The sequence below is a fragment of the Pygoscelis adeliae genome, unplaced genomic scaffold, assembly GCF_000699105.1.
Source record: "Pygoscelis adeliae isolate BGI_AS28 unplaced genomic scaffold, ASM69910v1 Scaffold85, whole genome shotgun sequence".
Taxonomy (NCBI): Eukaryota; Metazoa; Chordata; class Aves; order Sphenisciformes; family Spheniscidae; genus Pygoscelis; species Pygoscelis adeliae.
This window is the reverse complement of record NW_008824900.1, coordinates 5,815,184-5,840,126: the sequence shown is the minus strand read 5'-3', so window position 1 is coordinate 5,840,126 and position 24,943 is coordinate 5,815,184. Positions and strand designations below refer to the sequence as shown.

At 38.6% G+C, this 24,943-nt stretch overlaps 1 protein-coding gene across 2 annotated transcripts in view; it reads left to right on the top strand.

Moving 5' to 3' along the window:
- The window catches only part of SHISA9 (shisa family member 9), a 194,943-nt gene extending 171,900 nt beyond the window's left edge, over nucleotides 1-23,043 (top strand). Inside the window, exons 3-6 of one of the 2 annotated variants that reach the window (XM_009324755.1) lie at nucleotides 2,135-2,290; nucleotides 6,444-6,453; nucleotides 14,209-14,240; nucleotides 22,673-23,043. In XM_009324755.1, the coding sequence (XP_009323030.1) occupies nucleotides 2,135-2,290; nucleotides 6,444-6,453; nucleotides 14,209-14,240; nucleotides 22,673-23,043 (569 nt within the window). The remainder of the gene's footprint in view (nucleotides 1-2,134; nucleotides 2,291-6,443; nucleotides 6,454-14,208; nucleotides 14,241-22,672) is intronic. The other variant, XM_009324756.1, reaches the window with a different exon arrangement.
- The last annotated feature ends 1,900 nt before the right edge of the window (nucleotides 23,044-24,943 follow it).

Sequence of the window (24,943 nt, the reverse complement as noted above, 5' to 3'; positions counted from 1 at the left end):
TGAGGGGTTGGGATGTTTTGAAAAAGGGGGTCACCTATTTTATGGTTCAAGCCATTAGAGTAAGAGGCTTTCCTCAGCTGTACTCTAGAGACAGAATGGGAACAGAATAGGATTTTGCACATTCTTGCTCTAAGAGTCACTCCACTTAGTTATATCAGACATGCCAGTACTACAGCTGAACAGAAACTTACCAAGAGCTTTTATTTATTAGAAAACAGCAATTCATTAAAATAACAACTGTTTCTGTGAAAGGGTTGACTTAACAAACTTACCCTTTCAAGGTAAACCTATGAAAAAAGATTGAAAAAGTGTTCCAATACTTTTTTGGGAATTCTGGAACAGAAAAGTTTCTGGTTTTCAATCCAAAATAAAGTTTCTCTTTTTAAAAGTGAGCCAACTTATTTTTATATATATATATATAATTTTGAAATCATAACAAAATGTTTCTCCTGATCTGACACAATATTTGCAAAAAAAAGTCCAACTTCAGATTTCATTTGTTTGGTAAAAGAAAAAAAAATACTTACTGAAAAACTCTTTTGTTATGGGAAAATCATTTCTCATTCAGCTCTACCTACTATCCACAACCAGTTTGTTCCCTATTAATAACCAGTAACGGCAAGAAGAATCATACTGTTATTAGATGGTAACACTTCTACCATTTTTCTTGAGTTGCCTCGAGGTGCCCTCACAACTTGTTTACACATGTATGTGGTAGGAGGATGTGATTACACTGCTCTGCAGAGGCAGGGGCAGCCTCAATCTGAACAGCAGAGACTGCACCAGGCAGCAGCTATGGTGAAGAAGAAGAAAGTTAAAAAATGCCTTAGCTTTCCTTTTCTCTCCCAGCAGTAAATCTGTTGACTGGCTTCAGAGCTCCTGCTCATGCACTGAGCTTCATTAATGAGCTGTGGGAAGCCAAGTGGCTCAATTCCCTTAAAATCCTGGCAAACTGCAGGGATATTTGGCTCCTGCCAGATCCTGGGGGCAGTTGGGGGGTGGTCCACTCACTCCACCATAATAAGCCTTCTTTCCCCTAACTGCCCAGCTTTCTTTCTACATGATCAAAAGCCTGTGCTTGATGCTGTGGGAGTTACTATATTGTCACCAATTCAGCACCATGGTTTCATTGCAAGAGAAAAATGCACTCATCTGTGATTTCAGAAGCCATGATAAGGTTCTAGGATTGACAATCAGCTCCAAATATCTCAAAACACACAGCCTGGAGAAAGACTCAGCAAAAAAGATATGCTGAGCATGCTGAAATCTGTTGAAATTTAGGTTTGCAAATTCAGTGCGGCATACAATTCTGACCAAACTTTTTAGAGGCTGGAATCAAACATTAAAAACAACTAATAAATTAGGGTATATCTTAGAAAGAAAAGCATCCAGGCTGTATTCTCAACTATAAAGGAAGAAATCAACTACAGAATGGATATGGGGTGAGTGCTGGTATAAAACTGTACATAAGCAGTAATTAGCTCCTGCTTTTAGGTATGTCTGCTACAGAAAATCCTATCTTGGTATGATATTGTGATACCTACTGTCAGGGAAAAGGAGAATACCTAAGGACAAAGTGTGAGCTTTGAAAAAATTACCTAATGATAGTCATGAACCAAAATTGCACATTCTACACTGTGGGGCATGTCTACAGAACACAGCATAATGCTGTGCAAATAACCAAGCTAGTTCTGGTATTAAAAGCAGTGCAACTGCATATATGGAGCAGCCTGCCTGAGCCAATTGAGGTTAGCCTGGCTATCAGACAGAGTGATACTACTGCCTTGTATTCAAGCTACCTTGGAAAAAACGTCAAGTTTTGGTTTGCATCCTAATGCTGCAGCAAATTCAGTCTTTGTGTTGGTGTTCAATTGTTTTGAAAACCTATTTTTTAGTTCAAAGATCTTTTTTATACAAAAGTCAGCATGTATTGCTGCAATCATTCATCAGCCTTTAATCATGCCATTAACTGTTTGAAGTACAGGTTTGCTGTACTCAAACTCCCACTTCATAGTAAATAGTGTTTTGTTGCATTAAATCTCATGACATATCCTAATCTGTACTGGGTAATGATGTTAAAACCTTAAGACTGATTTATTTCTTTCTTAATGCTTGTCGATTTTCTTTAATACAGATCCACCACAGATGAATAATGTCATGCCAACATCTCCCCTCCTTCCTCAGATGGCACATCAACATTCATATCCCAGCCTGGGACAGATCACAAACCCATATGAGCAACAGCCCCCAGGCAAAGAGCTTAACAAGTACGCCTCTCTAAAGGCAGTCGGTAAGCAAGCAACATGATGCATGACTTCTCCTTTAGATCAGTATGTTGCATTTGCTGTTGTCAGCTGACATTCTGCTGCAAGTTAAAAACAAAGCCTTGTTCATCTGAACTACTTCATGATAGAATTTAATATAGAATATCATGTTAGTCAGAAATGCATTAAAAATTAACAGGGGGACTACAATTAGTGGTAAGAAAATTACATGTAGGAATTGGTGATCATATGCACGTGTGTCTATATATGCATACAAAAACACACCATACCTACTGTACACCATTTTTCAGCGAGTTTCACCTGTTGTACGCATAGTGTTCAGCCCTAGTTCTTTATGCCTACCTATGCATTTCAGTATGTATTTTCCATACCTATCTGCACAAATGAGAGAGAAAAATATCAGATATGTTGCAAATTTAAAGCATATAATTTAGACACCTGCTAAATACTTTCAAAAAGAGAAGATGCTTGTACGCTTCCGAAGTGAGAGTTTTCACATTTTCTGCAGGATGTGCATTAGTAGGTCACTAGAGGAATATTCTGAGGCCTTATGATTTCAAACAATTAGTGAACCATAAAGCTCCTAATGAAGATCCCGGTGGTGGCTATTTTCTGTGACTGATTACTGTCATACACTATTATTTTAAGCAAATGGGGGAACATCCTCAAAGAAACAGTTGTGTGGAGGGAAAAGGACAATAGCGGGTAAAAATTTCAACATAATTTTCATATTGGAAGCACAAATTGATAATCATTTTCATGGGCTATAAATACCTGCTGCACACCATGTGAAGACAGAAAGCTTTTGTCACCTTACATTTCAGGCCCCTTCTAGACAATAATAAATTAAGAACTGGGGGAGTCTATTCATAAACAGCTTCTCACCACCCCTTGCTCAGCTTACACATATGGATGTTAACATCATTTCCCCATGAATTTAGAGCAGTATCACACTGCCTATTTCCAGACAGAGCTATTTGGCTGAGAAAAACAGCAGAACAGCTGAGAACATTCTGACTTAAGAATCTAGTATTCATCATGCCAGAAAAATTTTTCATCACAAACTGACATTCCTTTATCCGAACTTCAGGATAGCAGACCTCTAACAAAATGTACATCGAAGTCCCATCTCAAGTAGTTTAGCTTTGCTTTAGCTTGCCGTTTTTGTTTCTCACAAGTGACATTTTTAAATCTGTTTATAACAGACAAGGGTTAATAACTTTCTGCTGAATTTTGAATACAGAGTAGCTTTATAATTCCTTCTTCAAAAGGTGATCCTGTGTAACGATGTGGTGATTATCATGGATTTATGCACTGATATCAGGCTTCTTTTTCAGATGTCAATTTAGATCAAGCCAATCATCAAAGCTAAAAGGTACATAAGCATAATAAAATGAAAGAAGAAACACCCAAAAGAACCTTCTCTCATCTGCCCAAAAGCCACTGAAAGTACTTTAAAAAAAAAAAAAATTAAATTAGAACTTAGATATTACTTGGGTGTCTGAGTACAAGTTTTTAAAGCAGTTAGATTATAAACATACAGTTAAATAACCTTGAAAGATTGTGCACTTCAGCTCCAGAAGTTGTGTAATGCCTCTCAGAATCTTAAACTAAATTAAGCATAACTTTCAGGGACATTTTCTTCCAGGAGGATTGCACCATCTTCCTGTGCTTTTCCCCTATCCTTCCTATCCCCTCTCTCTTTTTTTCCCTGTAGATCAACTGGTCTTAGACCACATTAGCCAAGCTTTACATTCAGATGAATTTTCACAAGAAAAGTACAAAAGTGCTGCATTGTTATCCAAACTTTTCAGCAATTCAGAGATTTTGAAACTGTTACACATTCACACCTTCTGTCTGGACATATGGAGCAACAGATAAATACGCTCAGTTTTTAACCACTTACAGACTCTCAAGGCCATGATTCCTCCCAAGAGGCACCTCTTGAGCACATCCCAAAATCACAAAGCAGTTTTTCCATGATGCCAGCCAGGCCTGGGTTTGTGACCACACTGACATCAAGCTAGCCAGGCTGCACATTGCAGAGTTCATATTGGCTTTATGACAGCTCTGAGAGGAAATAGCAACTGGCCTACATCAGGCCCACCAATATACTTTTAACCTGACAATATCTTTTGAACAAATAGACATAGGCTGAGTTCACCCTGACCTGGTATTCATATGTCAGAGCGATGGCATTTTTCATATGCTAACATTCAGAGTCAAATTTACTGATCCCCATAGCAGGAGGAGTAAGAATATGTGACAGAAACAACTTTGCAGACACCAAGGCCAGTGAAGAAGGAGGGGGAGGAGGTGCTCCAGGCACCAGAGCAGAGATTCCCCTGCAGCCCATGGTGAAAACCATGGTGAGGCAGGCTGTCCCCCTGCAGCCCATGGAGGTTAACGGTGGAGCAGATATCCACCTGCAGCCCATGGAAGACCCCATGCCGGAGCAGGTGGATGCCCTGTGGTAAGCCTGCATTGGAGCAGGGTCCTGGCAGGACCTGTGGATTTGTGTAGAGAGGAGCCCATGCTGGAGCAGGTTTGCTGGCAGGACTTGTGACCCTGTGGGGGACCCACACTGGAGCAGTCTGTTCCTGAAGGACTGCACCCCATGGAAGGGACCCACGCTGGAGCAGTTTGTGAAGAACTGCAGCCCGTGGGAAGGACTCACGTTCGAGAAGTTCGTGGAGGACTGTCTCCCATGGGAGGGACCCCACGCTGGAGCCGGGGAAGAGTGTGAGGAGTCCTCCCCCTGAGGAGGAAGGAGTGGCAGAGACAACGTGTGATGAACTGACCCCAACCCCCATTCCCCTGTCCCCCTGTGCCGCTCAGGGGGAGGAGGTAGAGAAAAATTGGGAGTGAAGTTAAACCCAGGAAGAAGGGAGAGGTGGGGGGAAGGTGTTTTAAGATTTAGTTTTTATTTCTCATTATCCTACTCTGATTTGATTAGTAATAAATTAAACTAATTTCCCCAAGTCAAGTCTGTTTTGCCCGTGACGGTAATTGCTGAGCGATATCTCCTTGTCCTTATCTTGACCCACAAGCCTTTTGTTATATTTTCTCTCCCCTGTCCAGCTGAGGAGGAGAGTGTTAGAGCGTGGGCACCTGGCTTCCAGCCAGGGTCAACCCACCACTGTTCTATATTTCTCCATGTGTTTGAGGCAAACCATATTCATTTAAGTGCCTCTTACTCTGCATGATCCCATTGTTTGGGTGTAGTCCACTGTGCTTAATTATCCTCTTTAATGGGGGGTGGGGGTGGAGGAAGAAGCATTCCTATTGCTTTGTAGCAACTGTAACTATAGTACATTAATATCACTCACCATAATGTGGCTATAAGTGGTAAGAAGTTTAGATAACTGAAAAAGTGATGCTTTACCAGAGGCAGTATTAAATTAATTTCCACACAGCTGCTTTCTTCTGAACTACAGATGTCCTAAAAATTTGGCTGTCTAATTTTAGAAGTGAGCTACTCATCCCTCAGTGACTGGCTGCTGTGAAAATTCAGTTCATGGAAAAGTAGTGAGTCACAGTAATCTCTGTTCTGGATCATGTTCGGCACCTGCATTAAATTCAGTACCTAAGACTCAAGCACTTGTGAAAACAAGAGACAGCAGTGCCATTGCTATTAATTTGCATTGTGTTACTGAATGAGAATGACCAATACCTTGGTAGTGAGGTCAAGCTGATCCCTAGGAAGCTATTTTAAAGCTACACCCTAGACTCCAAATCATAGCTTAGCAGAGTGCAATTTGAAGTTGGACTGTTCGTGCATGACTGCAATGCAACATGTGCATTGAACATGTTGCAACATGTGCATTGCAGTGTCTGATTCAGCACAACAGGGGAGAACAGAGCTGGAAAGGCCAATGTGGATGTATTTTATTTAAAAAGAAATTTTTTTTTATGTGAACCAGTTCAAACTGCACAGCCAAACCCTTACACACTCAATGGAAGAGGATATTTTCCTCATTTCTTGTTAGGAATTTCTTTATTTGTTGCAGCCTCCAGAATTCCTTAAGTACTGACCAGCGGCTACTGTCCAAATTCACCTTTTCCTCTTACTGTCTGCTGGCATTTACAACTCTGAATAACACAAGGACATTCTGTGCCTGTTTTATGTTGTCAGATGAGTGCTTGGAGTACAACAAGGTAATAGTGAGTTGAGATTTACTTACTGTTTTCCTCACTGCACCAGAATTTTACTCTCCTTCTACCTTAACACATACATCACCAGGGAATAATCAGTGGAAGGTAGAGGACCCCTTGGAAACGAGATAGAGCAACACGCACTTCCTGAAAGAATAGATAAGCAAACCATCTCTTAGCATCTCTAGCCTATCTGACTGACTGATAGGTGCACTCTGTTCATCCATTATTTGTCCATTTTTGAGCCAGAGAATCTTTTCTCAACAGTGCTAAATTTGTCCCACCAAGGAATGTCAGAGTCTGTATCTGAGGGAAAAGGGTTAACAAGCTCTAAGACTGGTCCCATCAAAAGTGGTCACTGAATGTTGTGTGGCAATAAAACACCCAGCGTTTAGATATTTCAATTTTTTTGGTCACCTGAGATGACATGATCCTGATTCCCTTTGGTGCTTTTGCGGTATTTGATTATTTATGTGAAAAGTGCAGAAAGAGGTTTTTCTGCATAAATTATTCTTATTTCCAGTTCATCAACCATGTTTTTACTCCATGCTTAAATGGTTATTGCTTATTTAAGCAATCCCGACAGCCTAAAGGTACAAGTGGATGGAGATCTTGTATCTGAACACCCAGGACATACAAAGGTAGCTCATCACAAATTTTTATACACATCAGTTGGACACCCATTCAGAAAGCATGAACAATCCAACGTCAAATTCCACTCTGCTAAGCTGTAAGAGTTGGAGTCCATCCTGTTGCTTAATAAGTTTCCTAGAGCTCAAATTGGCCTCACTACCCTGAGGTATTAGTTATATTTATTCAGTCACTCATATTGTTCTGCGAGCCTGACTCAGTAACAGTTAATTTTCTTTCCTGAGTTTCAGGGAGTGCAAAGTGAGTAACTTTCTTTAGAACTCCTTGCAAAAATTAAAAAATACTCCAAACCCAAACTTTCTAAAGCCCTGCAGGACTGGGAGAAAGATCACTCAGCTGCTGGAGAGGTGCACAGACATACATGTAAAAACTGAGAATACAAGCATTTCTGCAGTTTAACATGATTTTATATTTCTTTCATAAACTTTCTTCTTCCCCTCTCTCACACACACAATCCTTTGAGGAGCTGATTGGGCATGACTTTAAGATGAGATAACTCAGCCAGTTAAAATTTTTGCCAAAAAAATATAAAATGCAATGGACAGAATTCCTCCCTGAAACTCAGACCCAGAAAGCCTTCAGTGATGCTGGGAGTTGTAGTCTCCCGTGGGATGAAATCAGATCTAACTGATTGGATATAGTGAAGCTAGAAGGAGGATATAATTGGCAGCAGACTCACCATCACAACTCTGAGTCTACAGGTCCCAGCATTTCTTGAAGCTTCACAGTTCTTTGATCCCAAAGGAAACATTAGACAGTGCTCCAGCTCTGCTTGCAGCTGCAAAACTCCAAAGTGAGATTCTGCAAATATGACATCAAAGAATAAATATCTCCTGTTTTGGTCACTGTTACTATGTAGAAAATATTGTGGCCGCAAGCACGCTAATGCATAAGGCAACATCTCCCTCAAAAAGGTGAAGTATGTGAGAAAACTGTCTGGTTTGTTTGTCCTTTACATCTACACACACAGAATGATCCAAAGAGGAAGATCACCATAAGGTTAAGTCTAAGGTGTTATCTTTGAAGCATCCTCCTGTCTGATGTGAAATTTGGTGGTGCCTTCTCTTAAGCTTCAGATCTTCAATTTCCACAGAAATGATGGCAACTCTATGCTGATGCAAGATTCTGTCTTATGAGAATAGAAGTAACTTCACAACTGCCCCCTAAGAATCTGATACCTATCTCACCTGAAGATGAGATTCTGTACCGTTCACTATAGTTCATTGTGCTCTGCCTCAGGGGCCTCTGTACAAAGACAGGGAGGGCTGGAAAGAAATATGGTAATTTGAAAAATGGAAACACACAACAGGGAAAAAGGCCTGCCCATGCATTCACAGGGGTTGCTACAGTCAACTTTTAGAAAAAAGTGGAACTACAAAATTATTGAACACAATACGTTTGTGTTACTTTACTTTCCTATACCAACCACACTGTTACACTAACAGGTAAATATTAATGTTTCTTTGGAAGGCTTAAAAAGGAATTGTGTTTTCATTTCAAAGAGTAAAGAAATTTTCAGTTACTACTTCCATAAGCAGTTGCATAAAAATTGATTAAAAAAAACTGGGACATGGGAGTTGCTCCCTGGATTTAACACCACGAAAACAGACAGGGAAGTACAGATTAATGCATCATTTGTCATATCCAGAGAGCGATTCATTTAATGATATCATATATCTAGAGGTATGTTCAGTGACATGGATAATGCTAGACTAGGCAATCTGCCCAATTCAACACTGGACATACAGATCTGTCTCAAGGAAGTATGACATAAAAGCTTGGTATCTTTTCATTATTATTATTTACTTAGCCTAGTGTGGCTGGAGAATTTGAAGCTTTTGAGTGTTCATTTGTTAAAGAAATCTTTCATACTTTAATCCTTGCTTCTCCTTCAGGCACAGGAGAAAAGCCAAGAAGCACTCAGTAGCAAGCCTCACTTTACCAACGCCCCTGCTAGCACTGTTCCCTCAGCCTTCCCATTTCCCCAAGCAGATGAAGTGTGAGTGTCACTTGTTCCACCTACGCCTTCTGCTGACACCCCCCAAACTTCACATCCTGCCCAGTGTGTGCAGACTTTCAAGACCTTTTCTTGCTTCCACTAAATCATTTGTTTTCTCTGTTATTTACCAAATTGGCTTCTGATACCCGCAGGCACTCTGTCATAGGTAAATAAAAAATGCTTGGGGAGTCTTGATTGAAATATTGTCCTATTTTATCATCCAGCACACTCGTTTCTTCTTCCAGTGAGGTAGCCATATTTTAATTATAAATATGTTGTTTGTGCAAAGCCTCGGTATCTTGAGCAAGATCAGCTGCATCGCTGACATTCTTTTACAGCCTTTTAAAGAAACAACATTTTACTATAAAATCCACAGGGTAATATTCTTTCTGAGGCTGGGGAATTCTGCTGTAAGTAATCAGACATCCAAGCAGCCATTGCCCATGCCATCCTTTAGCAAATAGACGGAGCTGTGAAAAGGTACCTCTCTGGGGATATGTTGGTCTTAGAAGCGACATCTAGGCTGCTGGGAGGAAATTGCAGAGTCCTTTTACAAGCAGCAGTGTTAACACCAAAGTAAGACGCTCTTAAACATTTCTACCTACGTTGTCTCATTTTTAAGACTTTAGCAACATATTGGACTTGTGAAAGAAAGGAAATCTGACCTTCAGGTCCATTTAGTTTGTTTATCTCAGGATTTTTAGTTTTCTGGGTTGGATTCACACCTAGTAAATTTGTTTTGTCTGAATTTGGTCCACTACCTGGTTTTATGGTGGATGAAGAATGTTCATAAAGATCTATTAAATTCTTAACCTATTTTTCATGCCAAAATAGCAAATTTAAATCCGTGCATCCTTAATTCTTGTTCTCGAAATTGATATTCTCTCCACCCACGTTCCCTACAATGGATTCCCTACAATGGAGAAACAGCCATTTTTTCTTGTTACTAGCATGTATTTTAAGACAGTGAAAATGAAACTGTCACCAATAAAGTCATAAAAGTTCAGATTATAAATGCCACTCCACAATCCATTTTTAGTTATACATCATAGAGAACTCAAACCCTTCCACTAAAAATTAGGTTCATTCTCTGGAAACTAGTTGATTTTTAAAATCCTTATTATGTGATAATTAATCAAAATGAAACAAAAATTAATTTACTCCTTTTTATAACACACAACGGGCAGATCTAAAATAACAGTAACCTGAGTCCAGTTGACTGCTAGAGAATGCTAGTCTTTCAGGTTTTTTTACTCTTTTGCTTGTCTTTTGTCTTTGAAGACTGCAGTCTTCAGAGGTAACAAGCTTACAATAACCAGCTTTATTTCCATCTCTTAAGATCAGTGACGGCCACAGGAAGGAAACTAGTAAATCTAAATCAAACATGGGTTATTCAAACCTATTTCTATGAAACGTTAATGAATTATACATGAGATTTTTTACATATTAAGTGATGCGAAGACATGAGTGAGTTAAAACTTTATGCTTAGGCTATACCACTAAATAATAGCGAACCAATAAAGAACAAAGCTCAGCTCACATAAAGACAAAGTCTAACAACGTTAAGCATTTTCACTTGCAACCCTTCTTAAACATCCTTCTCCGTAACTGTTTTATTTTGCACTATAAAGATATATCTACATATAAATATACTTCTCATTCTACAATGCAAATTTTTTTATTGATTATTTAAGAGTAGAGGTCAATCATAAAGATATGAAAACAATTGTGAATACTTGCAGATAAATAGAAACGCTGTGGGATCCCAGCTAAAGGCTACATTTAATCCGAAGCATGGCTTTTACAGTTCCAACCATGGAGCCTACACATCAATTGCACTGGTTGTTCTGTACATACTCTACTCACTTTTTCTTCCTGGACAGTTAGCTGTGCAGGTCATTTATGGCAATATTTTTGCAATAAGAGTTTCAACATGTGACATCCTGCAAGTGGTTCTCAGAGGTGCCAAATTATCAAAACTTATAACTTTACTGGTGACCCAGATCCCCCCATAGATATTTTTCAAAAAATTAACAGAGATTTTGAGAATCTGTCTTGAGTCCATCACCATTTTTAAATACCTGCATTGCTTAGAGTGTTCTAAAGTCAGCACATGGAAGTGAAGTTCTACATGATTTTGAAGTATGAACTTCGGATGAATTTGGGGGAAAAAGTCTTGAAGAGAATTTTCTTGAATTAAATTAGAAGTTTCTCTAACTAGAAGCTTTTGGGGACCACCTTTTATTTATTGCCTGCTGACAATATTGAAATATAAATCAGGTTATAATGACTGATTCAGGATTTTTTCCTGTTTAAAACTCAAAAGGTAAAAATGAAAAGTGGCTTTTTAAGGAAGGGCTTTGATTTAAATTTTCCCAAGAACTGACCAAAGAGAACAAGAATAATGGAATGAAGCCAGAGAGTACAATTCTGAAATCCCTCTACAGTCAATATGCTTAATTCAGGAATAAATTTAGGAATTTTGAGTTTGGGAAGCAAAATCAGTGAGAAACAGACTTCAATTCCTATACTCATACTTTATTTCCCCATAGTTGTACTGATTCACATTGGGGTTATTTTTGTATGAATGTATTATTTCTTCAAGTACATCAGAATCTGCCTCCATGTGGACAACAGAGCTTTAGACTATTTCATTCAAGTCTGTTGCATTTACAATGTTTGTGACGTGAACATGCATTCAGGTTTGGCTTGGTAATTTTAAGCAGTTAGGAGGATTACTTTGTTGCAAGTCAAGTTTACTTAAGTAAACAAATAATACTTTTTTTGGTTCTAATCAAACTCAAAAACTCAAACCAGAGAAGCTTTAATACTCTTCAGCTTTCTACATGGATATATGTCAATAGCAGTAGTGTGATGTTCTTCAGAATTACCCATGAATACCAATGAAGACTAGTAAGACAACTGACAGGAATGAATCCCTTATTAACAATATAATATAAATAGCAGCAGTTATCTGTCTGCTATTTTGGTTCTGCAAAGGATGTTCTAAAGACAGTAAATATGTTTAAGAGAGAAATTACACAGATAAAAGGCACAGAGATCATTGCTTTACTCCTACACATCCATACTATGATAACACAGGGCTTCAGGCATGGAGGGAGGAAGAGCGATAATGTGATTTGTAATGCACACAGTTAATTTTTCCAAAAGTCCTTCCCCTGACAGCTTATTTGAAGAAGGATAAGAGGAAAAGAGAAGCTGAAAAAAAATAATCTGATATATAGTAGCTATAATACTACAGCATCAAAAAAATCACCATGAAAGTATCAGTCTGTCCCATCCCAATGATAATATTAAGTACAATAGATAATTTTTATAGTGGAAAGTTTGCAAAGCTTTCTAGTCTATGGAAAGTACTCCTGCGAAAAGTTCACCTTCCCTTGCAAGGGACCTGCCACAGCGGGGGAGGAAGATCTGCAGCTTAGTGCTGTTGGTTCTCATTTTCACAAATGATGGTTGATTGCAATTCCTGGAAAAAAAGGTAGAGGTGGGAGCTCATATGGCAGAAGTCTTGTGTGTGTGCGCACTATTAAATATTCATTGAAGTGAGCTTCATTGCTGATTCTTCCTTGACTGTCTGTCAGTCACAAATGCTTTTGCTTTACGTGAAGGCTACTCAGAGGGTTCTGCTCAGAGCATGCGTTAGTTCTTCTTTGCCTTTGGGTTTGCCCAATCTGTATGAAAACCTTACGAAACTGATTTTCTTCTGACAGTGCAAGTTTGGCAATTGCCAGGGAACACTTTCTTTTCAGTTTGACACACTTCTCTGGTTTGGAAACCTCTGACAATTATGTACAAGACTTTAATAATACAAATGCCACACAGTCTAATAGGAGGGAGACAGGAAGAGAAGGAAAGGAGAAGAAAAAAACAGAACTGAATGTGTGCAATTACAGCTATGGAATTACTTCCGAATTTTTTTTCTCTTGCTTAATAACTCTCTCTTGAAAAGGATTCCTTCTGGCAAAAAGAATAGGAAAAGATAACTTTCTAATAGAAACAACTTATGCCCCAGCTAATTTTGGAAAAAAAAAAATTTTACTTCAATCTGGATTGATTGCTACAAGTTCTTTAAAATTATAGCAGTTAAGAAACAGATCAAATAAAAATAACTCCTGCAAAAAATAGTTATTACATCGCTGGGACTTTTTTTTTTTCATTAAACCAGTACAATTCAAAAAGCCTTCAGGCCTCACCCTGTATTCAGAAATAATGGTGTAAATCTAGTATGACACCAGTTGACAGAAAAATGCAAGTTTATTTCAGCACTAAAGCCACATCTTAATTATGTATTCAGAGACTTGAATTCGGTCTTCTGTGTCCTCATGCAGCTTTCCACACCATCACAACTAGGAGTATTTGTAGTTGATTTCTAGCTGATTCAGACATATGTTTAAGAGTTGTAACCAGCAGTATACTAAAAGAAATAAAAGCATCTAATAAAAAGTATTAAAACTGAAAATGAAATTCAGCACACAGAAGAATGCCAACAGTGATGTGTGAAAAAAATGAAATTAGGTTCACGCTAAGAACAGTTATTACAAATAAATGTGGTCAGGAATATAACAGCTTTTTCAGTCAACATTAAATAAGATAAATAGATAAATAGACACCTTAAGGAAAAGGTGTCTATAAATAGACACCTTAAAGAAAAACAGACACACATTTTTAGACGCTGAATCACATTGCAGAACACTGAGATTTTTTCCAATGTGACCCACATACTACTCAGTGTGCAGCCTGCCAGGACAGTCCACCTGGTTTGCGGTCCACTCCCAGGAGCAAGGCACATTGCTGTGTGTGAACTGCCTGACTTACTCTGACTGCAGTAGTAGGACCTGTTACTGCACATGACTGCACGCTTTTTCTGCAAATGTACAATGAAGTAGTGCTCCTGGAATAGTTAGGAAGCCCTGCCCTTAAACAAACTGAAGGTTCTCACTGACCAAAAAGGTTACAAACAATTTCATATTATTGTTGATGTATGGAAGCATTGCTGCAAACTTTTGACACAATCAGATTTGTCCTAACTGATTTGCTTGAGAAGCATTAAAAACTACCCAGTGAAAAAGCAAGCAAGACTACTGAAGGAAGAAGTGGAAGAAGCCTTTTAAGCAAATCTCCTAAGTGTTAACCTCTTTGGCTTCGGACACCATTTTTAGAAAGCAAGCCAAAGCCTCATTTCCTATAATCAGTTTATGCTGCAGTCATGCTTTATTCAGAAGTTAAGCATGACAGCATGACTCCTTAGATAGTTTCTATTTCAAAAGGCAAGTTTTCTTACCATATATAAGGTTTCCAGTAAAACTCAAACTGATAAATATGCCTAAATGAGATAAAATGAAATAAGTATTTCACAGTAGAACTTTTCATATTTATTTGCCATTGTAGATGCCATGAAAGGACATGAGCTTAGAGGCCTTTAGGAAAAAAATACTGAAAAAACAGGTTTACAGTTACAGGACAGCCACTGGCTGCATTTTCAAAGAAAAGTCAGAGATTTGAATGCATAATTCTTTTAGACTTCTTTTACGATTTCATCCATTGGTGCAAGAATAGAAATGGCAATATTATTTCCTTCTCAAGTTTATCATTCATTGCACGATACTGAACCAGCAATTTAACATCTTGATGCTTTAATTTAAAATGTTAAGTCACTTGAGGATATAACAAAGTAGTGTGATCTTCGTCTATCTGCATGCAACAGATTTCAGGTCTCCTGAAAACATTTACAATAACATGACGTAGCCACCATTTGTTTCCAGGTTGACAGAACTTATTGATTCTGGTACATCAGAAAAGCTCTGTTTTTCTTAACACTGGTTAGATACAAGTATTCTGCATGTCATTGGTCTCTACATTAGGTACAATGTGTGTGTGTCGAGTATTTTGACCAAAACCAAATCATGATATCAACGCAGCACTTTGCAAAATTGAATCCTAAATATTGCAATTTAATACTATGTAAATCAATGCAGTCAAGTATACAAAGCCCAAATGGAAAAGCTGTTTTACACGTCCAAAGAGAAACCTGCTTAAACTTACACAGTAAATAAACGTTTGTAAAAAGAAAAAGAAAAAAAAAGACTTTGCAGTGCTGTGCTTTTTTGGCACATTGTCAGAAAAGGGGTGCTTCTGCTCACAGACATGTGCCTACTCTTATGTTCCAGGGAACTGCAACCCTGTACATGAGGTACCACACACGATGTCTGGTGCCTGAGGAGTTAATCAAATTCTGCCTCAGCATTCCCAGCCAAGCAGCAGCCTTCGCTGCCTGTAGTGGATAAAGAGAACATTGCTGAGACTGGAGGCTCTACTTACCAAGTCTAATTACTTTCCTATTCTAAACCATTCCTAATGCATTTCAAAACCCAGAAATATTCTGGCCTCTCCAGCCTTTCAGAAACTGTCATGAAAGCAATCAATAGAAGAGATGTTTGGGCCTACATATTTATGTTTCATCATGTCTCATATCATGAAAGTAGAATTTTATTTCACTGGGAAATCAAAACGCAGTCTTGTATCTGGAGGTGGACAAGCTCCTTTCAAACAATGTCCGCAGAAGGAAAAGTTGATATGATTTATCTTTTCATGCTTGGTCTCTCTCCAGATCACTATAAGAAATGAGCAAATAGATAAAGTGGTAAAGGGAGCCAGGAGAACAGTAACACAGAGCCACAAAAAGTAGGTTCTACCAAAATTATGAAAGTAATTTCTTTACCTCTATCAGTAATAGGGAATAAAAATCATGAGAAAGAATCCACAGACGTAAAATATTATCTTCCTTTTCAGAATGTCTTAAATAAAGGCAAACTGCTGTTAGAACTTTTGGGGGAAGAAAGGCAAATATTTAGGACAGAAGTCAATGCATTGCAGCCCACAGACTGTATTCTGCATTCTCAAAGCTCAAGACAAGAATGGAGAAGGAGACATGCAAAAATGATTTTAAATGGCCTTCGCCCCGTCTTAGAATTTAGTATGGTTTAAAATTGCCCCACCTTATACACAGCCACTCCAGTGCCCATGAGATGAGAACAGTTAGTGACCAACCATGAAGCAGTTACTTTCCTTCTTCTTGGCCACATGCAGATCTATCATATCATTTTATCCGCTGCTGGCATTATATGAGCAGAATCATGTCTACCTGCAACATCTAGCTGTATTCTGTTTTCCAGTAGACTTCATGCTACGCAAAGCAAATTCTTCTATGCTCCATGATGCCTGGTGAACCCCTTCATTCAAAAGACAGGTCATTAGTTATTTGTTTTACTGGGTGGAACACACTTTTCAGTGAATATTGGATCCAATTCATACCTGGGGACAGCTAATCCGAACTCAGTCCATCTTAGTTTTTCCCCTCACCCAAGAAAAAACTTGTGCTAGTGTAGAAATGATACTTTTTTGATTTTCAGATGAAGTCCTGCAAAAACTCTCACACAGAGTTGGCTTATATCTTGGAAGCCTTTGAACATATTGTCTTAGATGCCAGCTTAGAAAAGCAAATGAAGAAGCAATCGCTTATTCATTCAGACAGGATCAACAGCAGCACCACCAAAGGCAGCATCCTAGTATTTCCCTGGGCAAAATTGTTGTGTTGTCTTTGAGCCAGGATTCACTACCCTTTTGTCTTTCCTTAAGTTTTCACTTTCATTACTTAGAGAGAGAAACGTAAGGTTCCCATAGCTTCAGGTAACTACACTAACATCTCAGCAAAGTCACGGCTGTAGAAGCAAAGCCTTGTTATAAACTGTTAAATATTACATAGGGATAGCTTTACTGTTACACAGAAAACATCTACAAACAGCCAGTTAGTGTATTTTAGCTGTTACCTGGTGTGTCACTGTAGTCATTTCACTGCTATCCTGTCCCCCAGCACTTCCCATTGACTTGCTTTCTGTATCTAGCCCTAAATTTGAAATACAGTCTCTTTGTGGCTAGAATAAAGCTCTGCATTTCACGAAGTAGTTCTTAAAATATGTTCAGATAACAAACAATTCTGTGAAATGTCTACTGAGAAACAGGGTTCCCTATATATTTTTGTATCTTCTGACTGTGACTGCAAGCTCTCACTGAAGGTTTTTTTTTTTTTTTAAATGTCTTTAGAGATTTTATAAGGGCTCACTCCTTTGTGGATTCTCCTCTCTCACTTCAGAGGTTTCTTCCCACTCCTAGGTGCCTACTTTCACAAAAGCTGTAGGACATAATTGTCTTTCAGGATTCTACACTTCTCCCATAGCTGTAAGAAGTGGTGCAAGAATTCAGAGCCATTTTATGGACCCACAAAGATAAGAGGATTGTCAACGAGGAAAAGAGTAAAAAAATACTGCTTCAGAATTACCCAAGACCTCCTTATTTAGCTGTACTTTCTACACATAAATGCTTGTAACTGCAATATTTTACAATAAAAAGAAAGCATTACACAATGCTAATGCATGTTCTCACAACTCTATGCCAAAAGTGGTTACACAGCCACCTTGAAGACTACTTAGCTTAGGGAGCAGAACAATATTACATAGCATTAGGGCCACCTCTCAGCACAGATAACATACACATGTGCTCAAATAAGCACACTGAGAAATCCTGGCCCTATTAGAGCCACAAGGATTTTTGCCACTGATTTTCAAGAAAATATGTTTTCATTCATGGTATTTAGTCTATAAGAGACTCACTGGTTTATATGCTTTTGTTATATGACTGTGGATTATGAAGAAATATGTGACACTTCCAAGTTTGGTCATAGCCAATCATCAATCAGCAAAAGAACAAAGCTTGTCTCTGTTAGTGACAGATTTAGGCAGAAAGGTGAAACCTGAATCAAAACATACCATCAAAAGCCCATTCCTTTCTGGCCACCTCATCTAAATGAGCCTAAACTCGCTGAAATTTTCTTCCTAGGCATTCCCATGACCTTACTATCCCAAGCAGCTTGGTAGGCCATCTCCTTTCAAAATCAAAATTCAAGGAATAAGGCAAGGGTCCCAACCCAAGACGTTTGACACCGATACTGGCAAAGTCAAGATCAAAATAAAACAGACAGTCGTGGTCACTTTAAGGCATTGTTGGATTCAGATCAGAGTGAGGAGTAGAGTGATCCACCTTTTAGATGATAGGCTTATGGTTGTACAACTGCTCCAGCTGAGTGGAATTTAAATCTACATTCCCTACCCAGCAAGGTGCATCCCAGCTTCTGCTAGGATGGTCCCCACCCAGATTCACATCCTGATGAACTTGAACTGTGGAGCAGAAGAAAATTCAAGATTTATTAGTCTAGAAAGACAAAGGAAGAGAAAACATCTCTCTAACTTAATAGTTAAGGCATTCAGCTGGGAGTGAGGAGTCCTGCTTTCGATCCTTACACTGTTTCTATGTTTTTTCAGTTATTAACTTCATGCACAGCAGGAACAAAACCCCAAGTTCTCCCCCCTCCCAGGCACACACTTTAGGTTGGAAAAAATTCATATTTCAACATTTTTTCCAGGTGAACAGCTACAACAGTAACTAAATTTGTGGGTGCATTACCTTAAAGAAGTAAAAACCTTACAAAAATATTGAAACTAAGAAGATCTGTGTAATTAGCTGCCAAGATTGGAGGGAGGGAACACAAAGAATAACACTCAGAATTAAAGCCCTTCTTTTACTAGTGTTCATTTGGCAATTTTGCAGTTCTAATTCTTTACTCTTTTTGCAAACATGACAGTGATATCTTTAAATCCTATTTTACTGATTTATATACAGAAGCCAATGCAAAAGGCACTTCTATAGCACTTTTCATCTGAAAACTCAGTATACTCTACAAATAGCAATTAACCTTCATAACACGTAACTACCTCCTCCGATGTGTTAACAGCTCACTTTACAGCTGGTGAAACCAAGGCAGAGGAAAGTTGAGTCATGTACCCAAGGTCACATATAAATCCACCCTGGAACTCCAAAATGTCTCTTCGCCTGTTTAAAGTCCACAAAATATTTATAGGGGCTGGTTAAGAAGAAGGATGAACTTCCTGAGATTCACAGTTGATTTTTGAAGTAGTTGGCATCAGGATACTATAAATATGCTTTTCTTGATAAAATATTTGTTACAAAACCATGCTCTATATTGCTCTTCTGAATCTTTTCTGCTTTGAAAATCAGAAGTAAAAAAAACTGTTTCTGCACTATACTAGCATCAGGTCACTCACACTGGGGCATAGGACACTGGTATTACAAAACCTATAATCTAGTCAGTATGCAAGAATGAGGACTGCTTCAAGACTCACCAAAAGCCCTTTTGAACAACCGAACAATTTGGTTTCATCTATGCTTTTTTTTCTACATATTTGCCACAACAGTATTTTCCCCCACCCAATACTGGTACATGTTCCTATGTGTAAGCCTGTGCGTGCATGCTAAAAGAATACCATTTTAAAGAAGTTAAAACATTAGATAGAGAGACTGGCTTTCACTGTTAGCATTTAACTCCTAGGCATACATAAGAAATTCTCAGGCAAAACCCTGCAAACCATTATTTCATCAGGACAAATACAAACAGCGGGTCTCCCACACTGTCACTGCCACACAAAACACATGCAATCAGACATTCGTCATATGTTTGCCAGCTTTCTTCTCAACTTTGCTGATGGGGATTTACAGATGAAAGCCTGGTTTGTTCTCTTCAAGCCCAGTTTCCAGACAACAGTTGAGAAGTCCCTAGAAAGGGACTATGGACTAAATTAGTTAAAGCAACTTTAATGTAACCATATTTACAGAATTAATCATTTCACTTACTGTATGATCTTCCATAAGAAACAAATAAAGAGTTGAAAATTTTACATATAACATGGCATAAACAAAAGCAAAATCAATCTCACAGATCTGTCATAGGCACAGTCCTTGTGAGGCTGGTTTCTTGCTCAGTTTTTACAGTGGGGGTGGTGTTCATATGCAACAGTAATACAATTTACTCTTTGGTGAGGAAATCAATCTTGATGTGTTTGGAGATCTCAGTAATATATCTAATGTCTGACAAAATTCAGAGATCCAGGACCATAGCTGGAAGTGGGAAAAGGTGTGAGCGAGAAAAAATGAAAAGAAACTAAAGAAGTAGCTTGAGCTCATTGTGGCCTTTTTCACTTAGCCATACAAAAGAGAAAAATGCCATGAAAAATCAGGCAATGCAAATATCTGCAATATTTGTTCATTATTTACATAACTGCATCACCACTTATTTTTCTAAACAGAAGTAATTATTTACCTTTTAATTGATCATCAAAGATCTTGGTTATGTAAGACAAATTGCTGCAGCTTAACTAAGATCAAATTAAAAGTACAAACTTACAATTTTACTCTATCCTTACATGAGATTAGCTTAGTTTTTAATTTTTCTATGCAAATTAAACCAATTTAAATGTGAAATAGGCAGACAAATGTATCTATATTAGGAGCTGGACATAATTATGCTGAATTTAAATTACATAAGCTAGTGTGACTTTTCATATATAGACAAGGTCTAAGTCAGAAGATACAGAAGCTCGCTCCCCTAACCAGCTGACTTGCAGTGCGTTTGATGTAAAAATTTATAAAAATAAACACTTGCGTGGATATTCACAATACCTTTTCTGCAACTGTTTTTCTAAATTCTTGATAACAGATTAATGAGAAATTAGCAATAGAGACTACATTTCCCTCCTGTTTTTATTTAACTTGTATATAATACTGTTTCATGACATAACTGACATTACAGATCTCTAAATGAAACGACTCACTCCAAAATCAAAGCAGAACTTAGCAGGTTCTCTTTGTAACACATTACAGGTCTATCAGCAATTGCAACTGTACATCCTGTACTGAAATTAGAATAGGCCATTATCTACATTCTGTGATTTGTTTAAAACAGAAGACACCTGTATGCTATAGAAAAGCATTCACACATCAATTAAAAAAAGAGACAGATGGAGATGGTTAAAACATACAAAGCCTAATTTTACAGCACAGACAAGAGCAGTTTCAGTTCATCGAAGAGGAAACACCTCTTTAATGACAAAATTAAGGATTTAAGAGCAAAGTCCAGTTGCACAGTCATTATACAAAAAATGTCATGAGATGATAAACAGCAACTGCTTTTGGTAATATTCCTCCCTGTTGAGGGGCCAGGACAAGGGAGATGCAGAACTGAAGCCTGATCTTGAAGATTAATGTGGTGCTCATGGAAATTTCACCACCTTGCATAAAGATATAGTTCAGAACTACAGAGAAGGAGAAAATTCAGGGTGCGACAAAAGCCTTCGAGCAATATGGGAGAGAGAGAAAAAAGGGAAAACAAACAAAAGCAGTGCAGGGAATTAAAAACCTACTCATCATGAAGGCAAGAGGAGCTGAGCTGTAGAGACAGCTACATGTACAAGACCTCTGCAGAGAAGCCTTACATGGCATAGCTTCAAGAAAAACGTAGCCAGGGCACAGCAAAAGTCAAATCCAGGTTGACACAATCACATACTCAAAGCACACTACTACTGATTAACACACCACCGTGTTAGTTGATCTACATATCTGGCACTATCTTAAATCAAAATCTAGATTTTTGAAGGGGGTAAATAAACCCTCTTTATGTAAAAGGCAAGATCTTAAAAAATGAAATTCAGTTAAGCTCCCCTTAAGCCCCTGATACTCAGTCTCAAAATTTAAAGGAGTTGCTGTACTGCTGCAAAATGCCTTTAGCTTCCTGAGCATGGTTCATACTTTTAAGCAAGGCCAAATACATGCCAGCAATAACAACAATCAAACTTGAGCAAAAGCATGCACTGGAAGACACTTGTCCAGGAAATCACAGTGGGCAAAATCCTAATTTAAGGACTGCAATGCAGTACTTGTTGGCAGGGCTATTGCTGTATTTCTTAGTGGCACTGGCCCCAGAAAATGATGTCAGAACCAGGAATTTAGGATTTTCACTGTCTGTAAAATCACAAGGTAAATACCTAACCTTCAGCAACCCAAAGTATTTTCAGCCCCATAAAGCATTAGCTAACTTCCAACCATTTAGAAGAACAGATCCCGCTCTTCATTTTTCCCTGAGGCATTATTCAACAGAAATGGGTCCACCTCACACACCACTGGACCTTACAACTGGCTTGGTTAAACACCCACCTGACACTTTGCATTTAAAGGGATGTGCTCTCATACAACAGGGCATCCCAAGATGCCCCTATATTTCCAAGTAAGCCTGTATACTTCTGAACACTTCCTAAACTTCCTACGCTATGTGAGATGAGCAGTGGTAAGATTCATAGGACCTGTCCCCATAATGTAAATATCAGCACAACCTGAGTGATTTGGGGCGGGGACAGTCTTTTGTTAATGGGCAACAGGTTTTTGTCTGCATATATGAAAAGCCTAGCATAATGGCATCCAAAAATAGACTACAGAGAGAAAATAAGGGGTGGGAGGTGGCAAGGATTTCTCCTACTGATGTACCTGTAACTGTATCTGGTCCACAAATGTAACTGTGCATGACCTACTGTAAACTGTGTAACATTTTTCTTGCGTCCAACTGATTTTTTTGTCCCCTCCGCCTTTTAAATCCAAATAGCTGACAAAGTCAACGATGACTTCTATACCAAACGCCGACATCTTGCAGAACTGGCTGCCAAAGGGAGCCTGCCACTCCATCCGGTGCGCCTAGATGAAGACAGAGCTTACACGATCGACAGCGGCCTAACCAAACAGAACGGGCAGAAATCCAAAATCGCAAAGATCCACACACACCCACTAGGTTACAATTCCCACTACAAGACCTGGGATCCCAACGACCAATCTCTTAGACGGCAAGCATACACAAACAAGGGGAAGCATGGTATGGCAGACCCGACGTTAAGCGACCCACTGACAACCCGGAGCCAGCATTATTTGGGCCCACAGCCATACTTCATAACTAACAGCAAGACAGAAGTAACTGTTTGAGTTTGTTTTCCTTTTTTTCTTTTTTTCTTTTTTTTAAATGAAATCCTTTAAAAACCACATGGAAATACACACACAACACAAACACTCAACTGAAAGGCAAAAAATAAATTTAAAAACATAAAATAAAATAAAAAAAAGGAAACAGAAGGAAGGAAATTCCACCTGGACGCTCTTGGTATCCAGCCAACTGTAGACCGAAGAGTGGGTTAATACCATTCAGCAATACATACTGAAGGTTGAATTATAAACTCCATTTGTATTTCACAATGGAACACAAACCCTTGTGACTAAATTTTTTTACTTGAAACTAAAATCCATGATGAGAAGTAGCACAATCTAGAGAAACTTTATGTCTGCTTAAACACTTACACTATGTTCCTGCCTTGAGACAGAGGAAGAACGAACAATATACTGTAACATATTATTTCGGAGAGGAATTTTGTATAAAACCTATTAATAATCACTAGACCTGTGAAAAGCCAAGAGCAAACATCTTGGTACAACCCCTAACATCTATTATTGTACTTTCACACCATCCTATAGAAAGCGCAAAAAATATATATACAATAAGGGACAAAGACTCTTTCACAAGGAATTTATGAAGACTGTTATGATTAAGAGCATATGGGACCTTTCTGGCTGGTAGAGAATTCTGCAGGATGATAACAAACAACAGAAGATTTTATTTCAGTTTACTTCGTTTGATTTGAAATTTTTGGGAACCTCCAAAATAAGAAGAGACATACCATGAGACACAGAAAGCTGCTGGGGAATAAGGGCATCAGAATATTCCCTCTCAATCCTCCTGTTTTTGGGCAGATGGTAACAATTCTCACTTTGCAGACTGTCAGGACTTTTTCTTCACCTAAATGTTTTGCCTATCTTCAACTGCTTCAGACTGAAATTAAGCGTGGGTGGTGCCTTTACTGTATTACTATTGTTCAATGACAGTCTTGTTTCTCAAAGTGACCCCTATGTTCCTTTAAGCTATTTCCTCATGTTTTGCTAAGGATGACAAGGGTTCTGCCCTACTCAGCCCCCTCTGTTTGTCCCAAAGGGAAACTGGACTACATCTACATGCCGTGGTTGCATAGTCAAGACTATTTAGTTAGCCCCTCCACTTTCCCAGTTTAAACTTTTTCCCTCTAGTGTCTCATTTTGTATTTGCTTTTAGCCATGGTAGTTCTTTGTAGTTCAACTAAATGTTATATGGTATATTGTCTCTATCGTTTGGCTTTCTATAGTGGCATTTCCTCTTGGTGGACTATTTGGTGGAAAGAGGCTAAAGGACTAGCCTCAAATGTCAGACATCTGGGTTTAAACTAAACAAACAATTGGACTCGTGGTCTTGACTGTGGTTCTGATGAGCAGGATGCCTTGTTCGTATGAGTAAAACCACTCTTGAATTGGGCACTGCTAGTAGACTTGCAGTCCTGGGTCTGTAAAGGCTTCAGCACATCCACAAAGAGATAAGCAGAGTTGGGATGGGATGGCGGTGCTGCAACAGCCTGATGGCAGGCAACGCACTGTCTTTCATTTAAATTCCTGCCCTTCCCTCAAAACAAGTCATTTGGCTAAATCCTAACTGTCTTACTATAGTTGCGTTCTCACCAGCTGTCAATTCTTCTGGAGATTAGTTTTGGAAGAGTATGCAGGGAGGAGTGAGAACTGTTATGTTGTAAGAATTGGAAGTGGCATTTCTTACTATACTCAACTGACTGGCAGTGCTTCTTCTTAGTCAAGGATGCAAGGGCTAAGAATTTGAAATGTGGTTAAATCGAGAGACCATTTTTTTAGCTATATCAAGATTGATTTACATCCTGAGAGCACTGGCATCTCTCCGTAAGCGTGTTGCTAAATTGTATGATCATATGTTTTAAGACTATCAGAAGTGGACAAA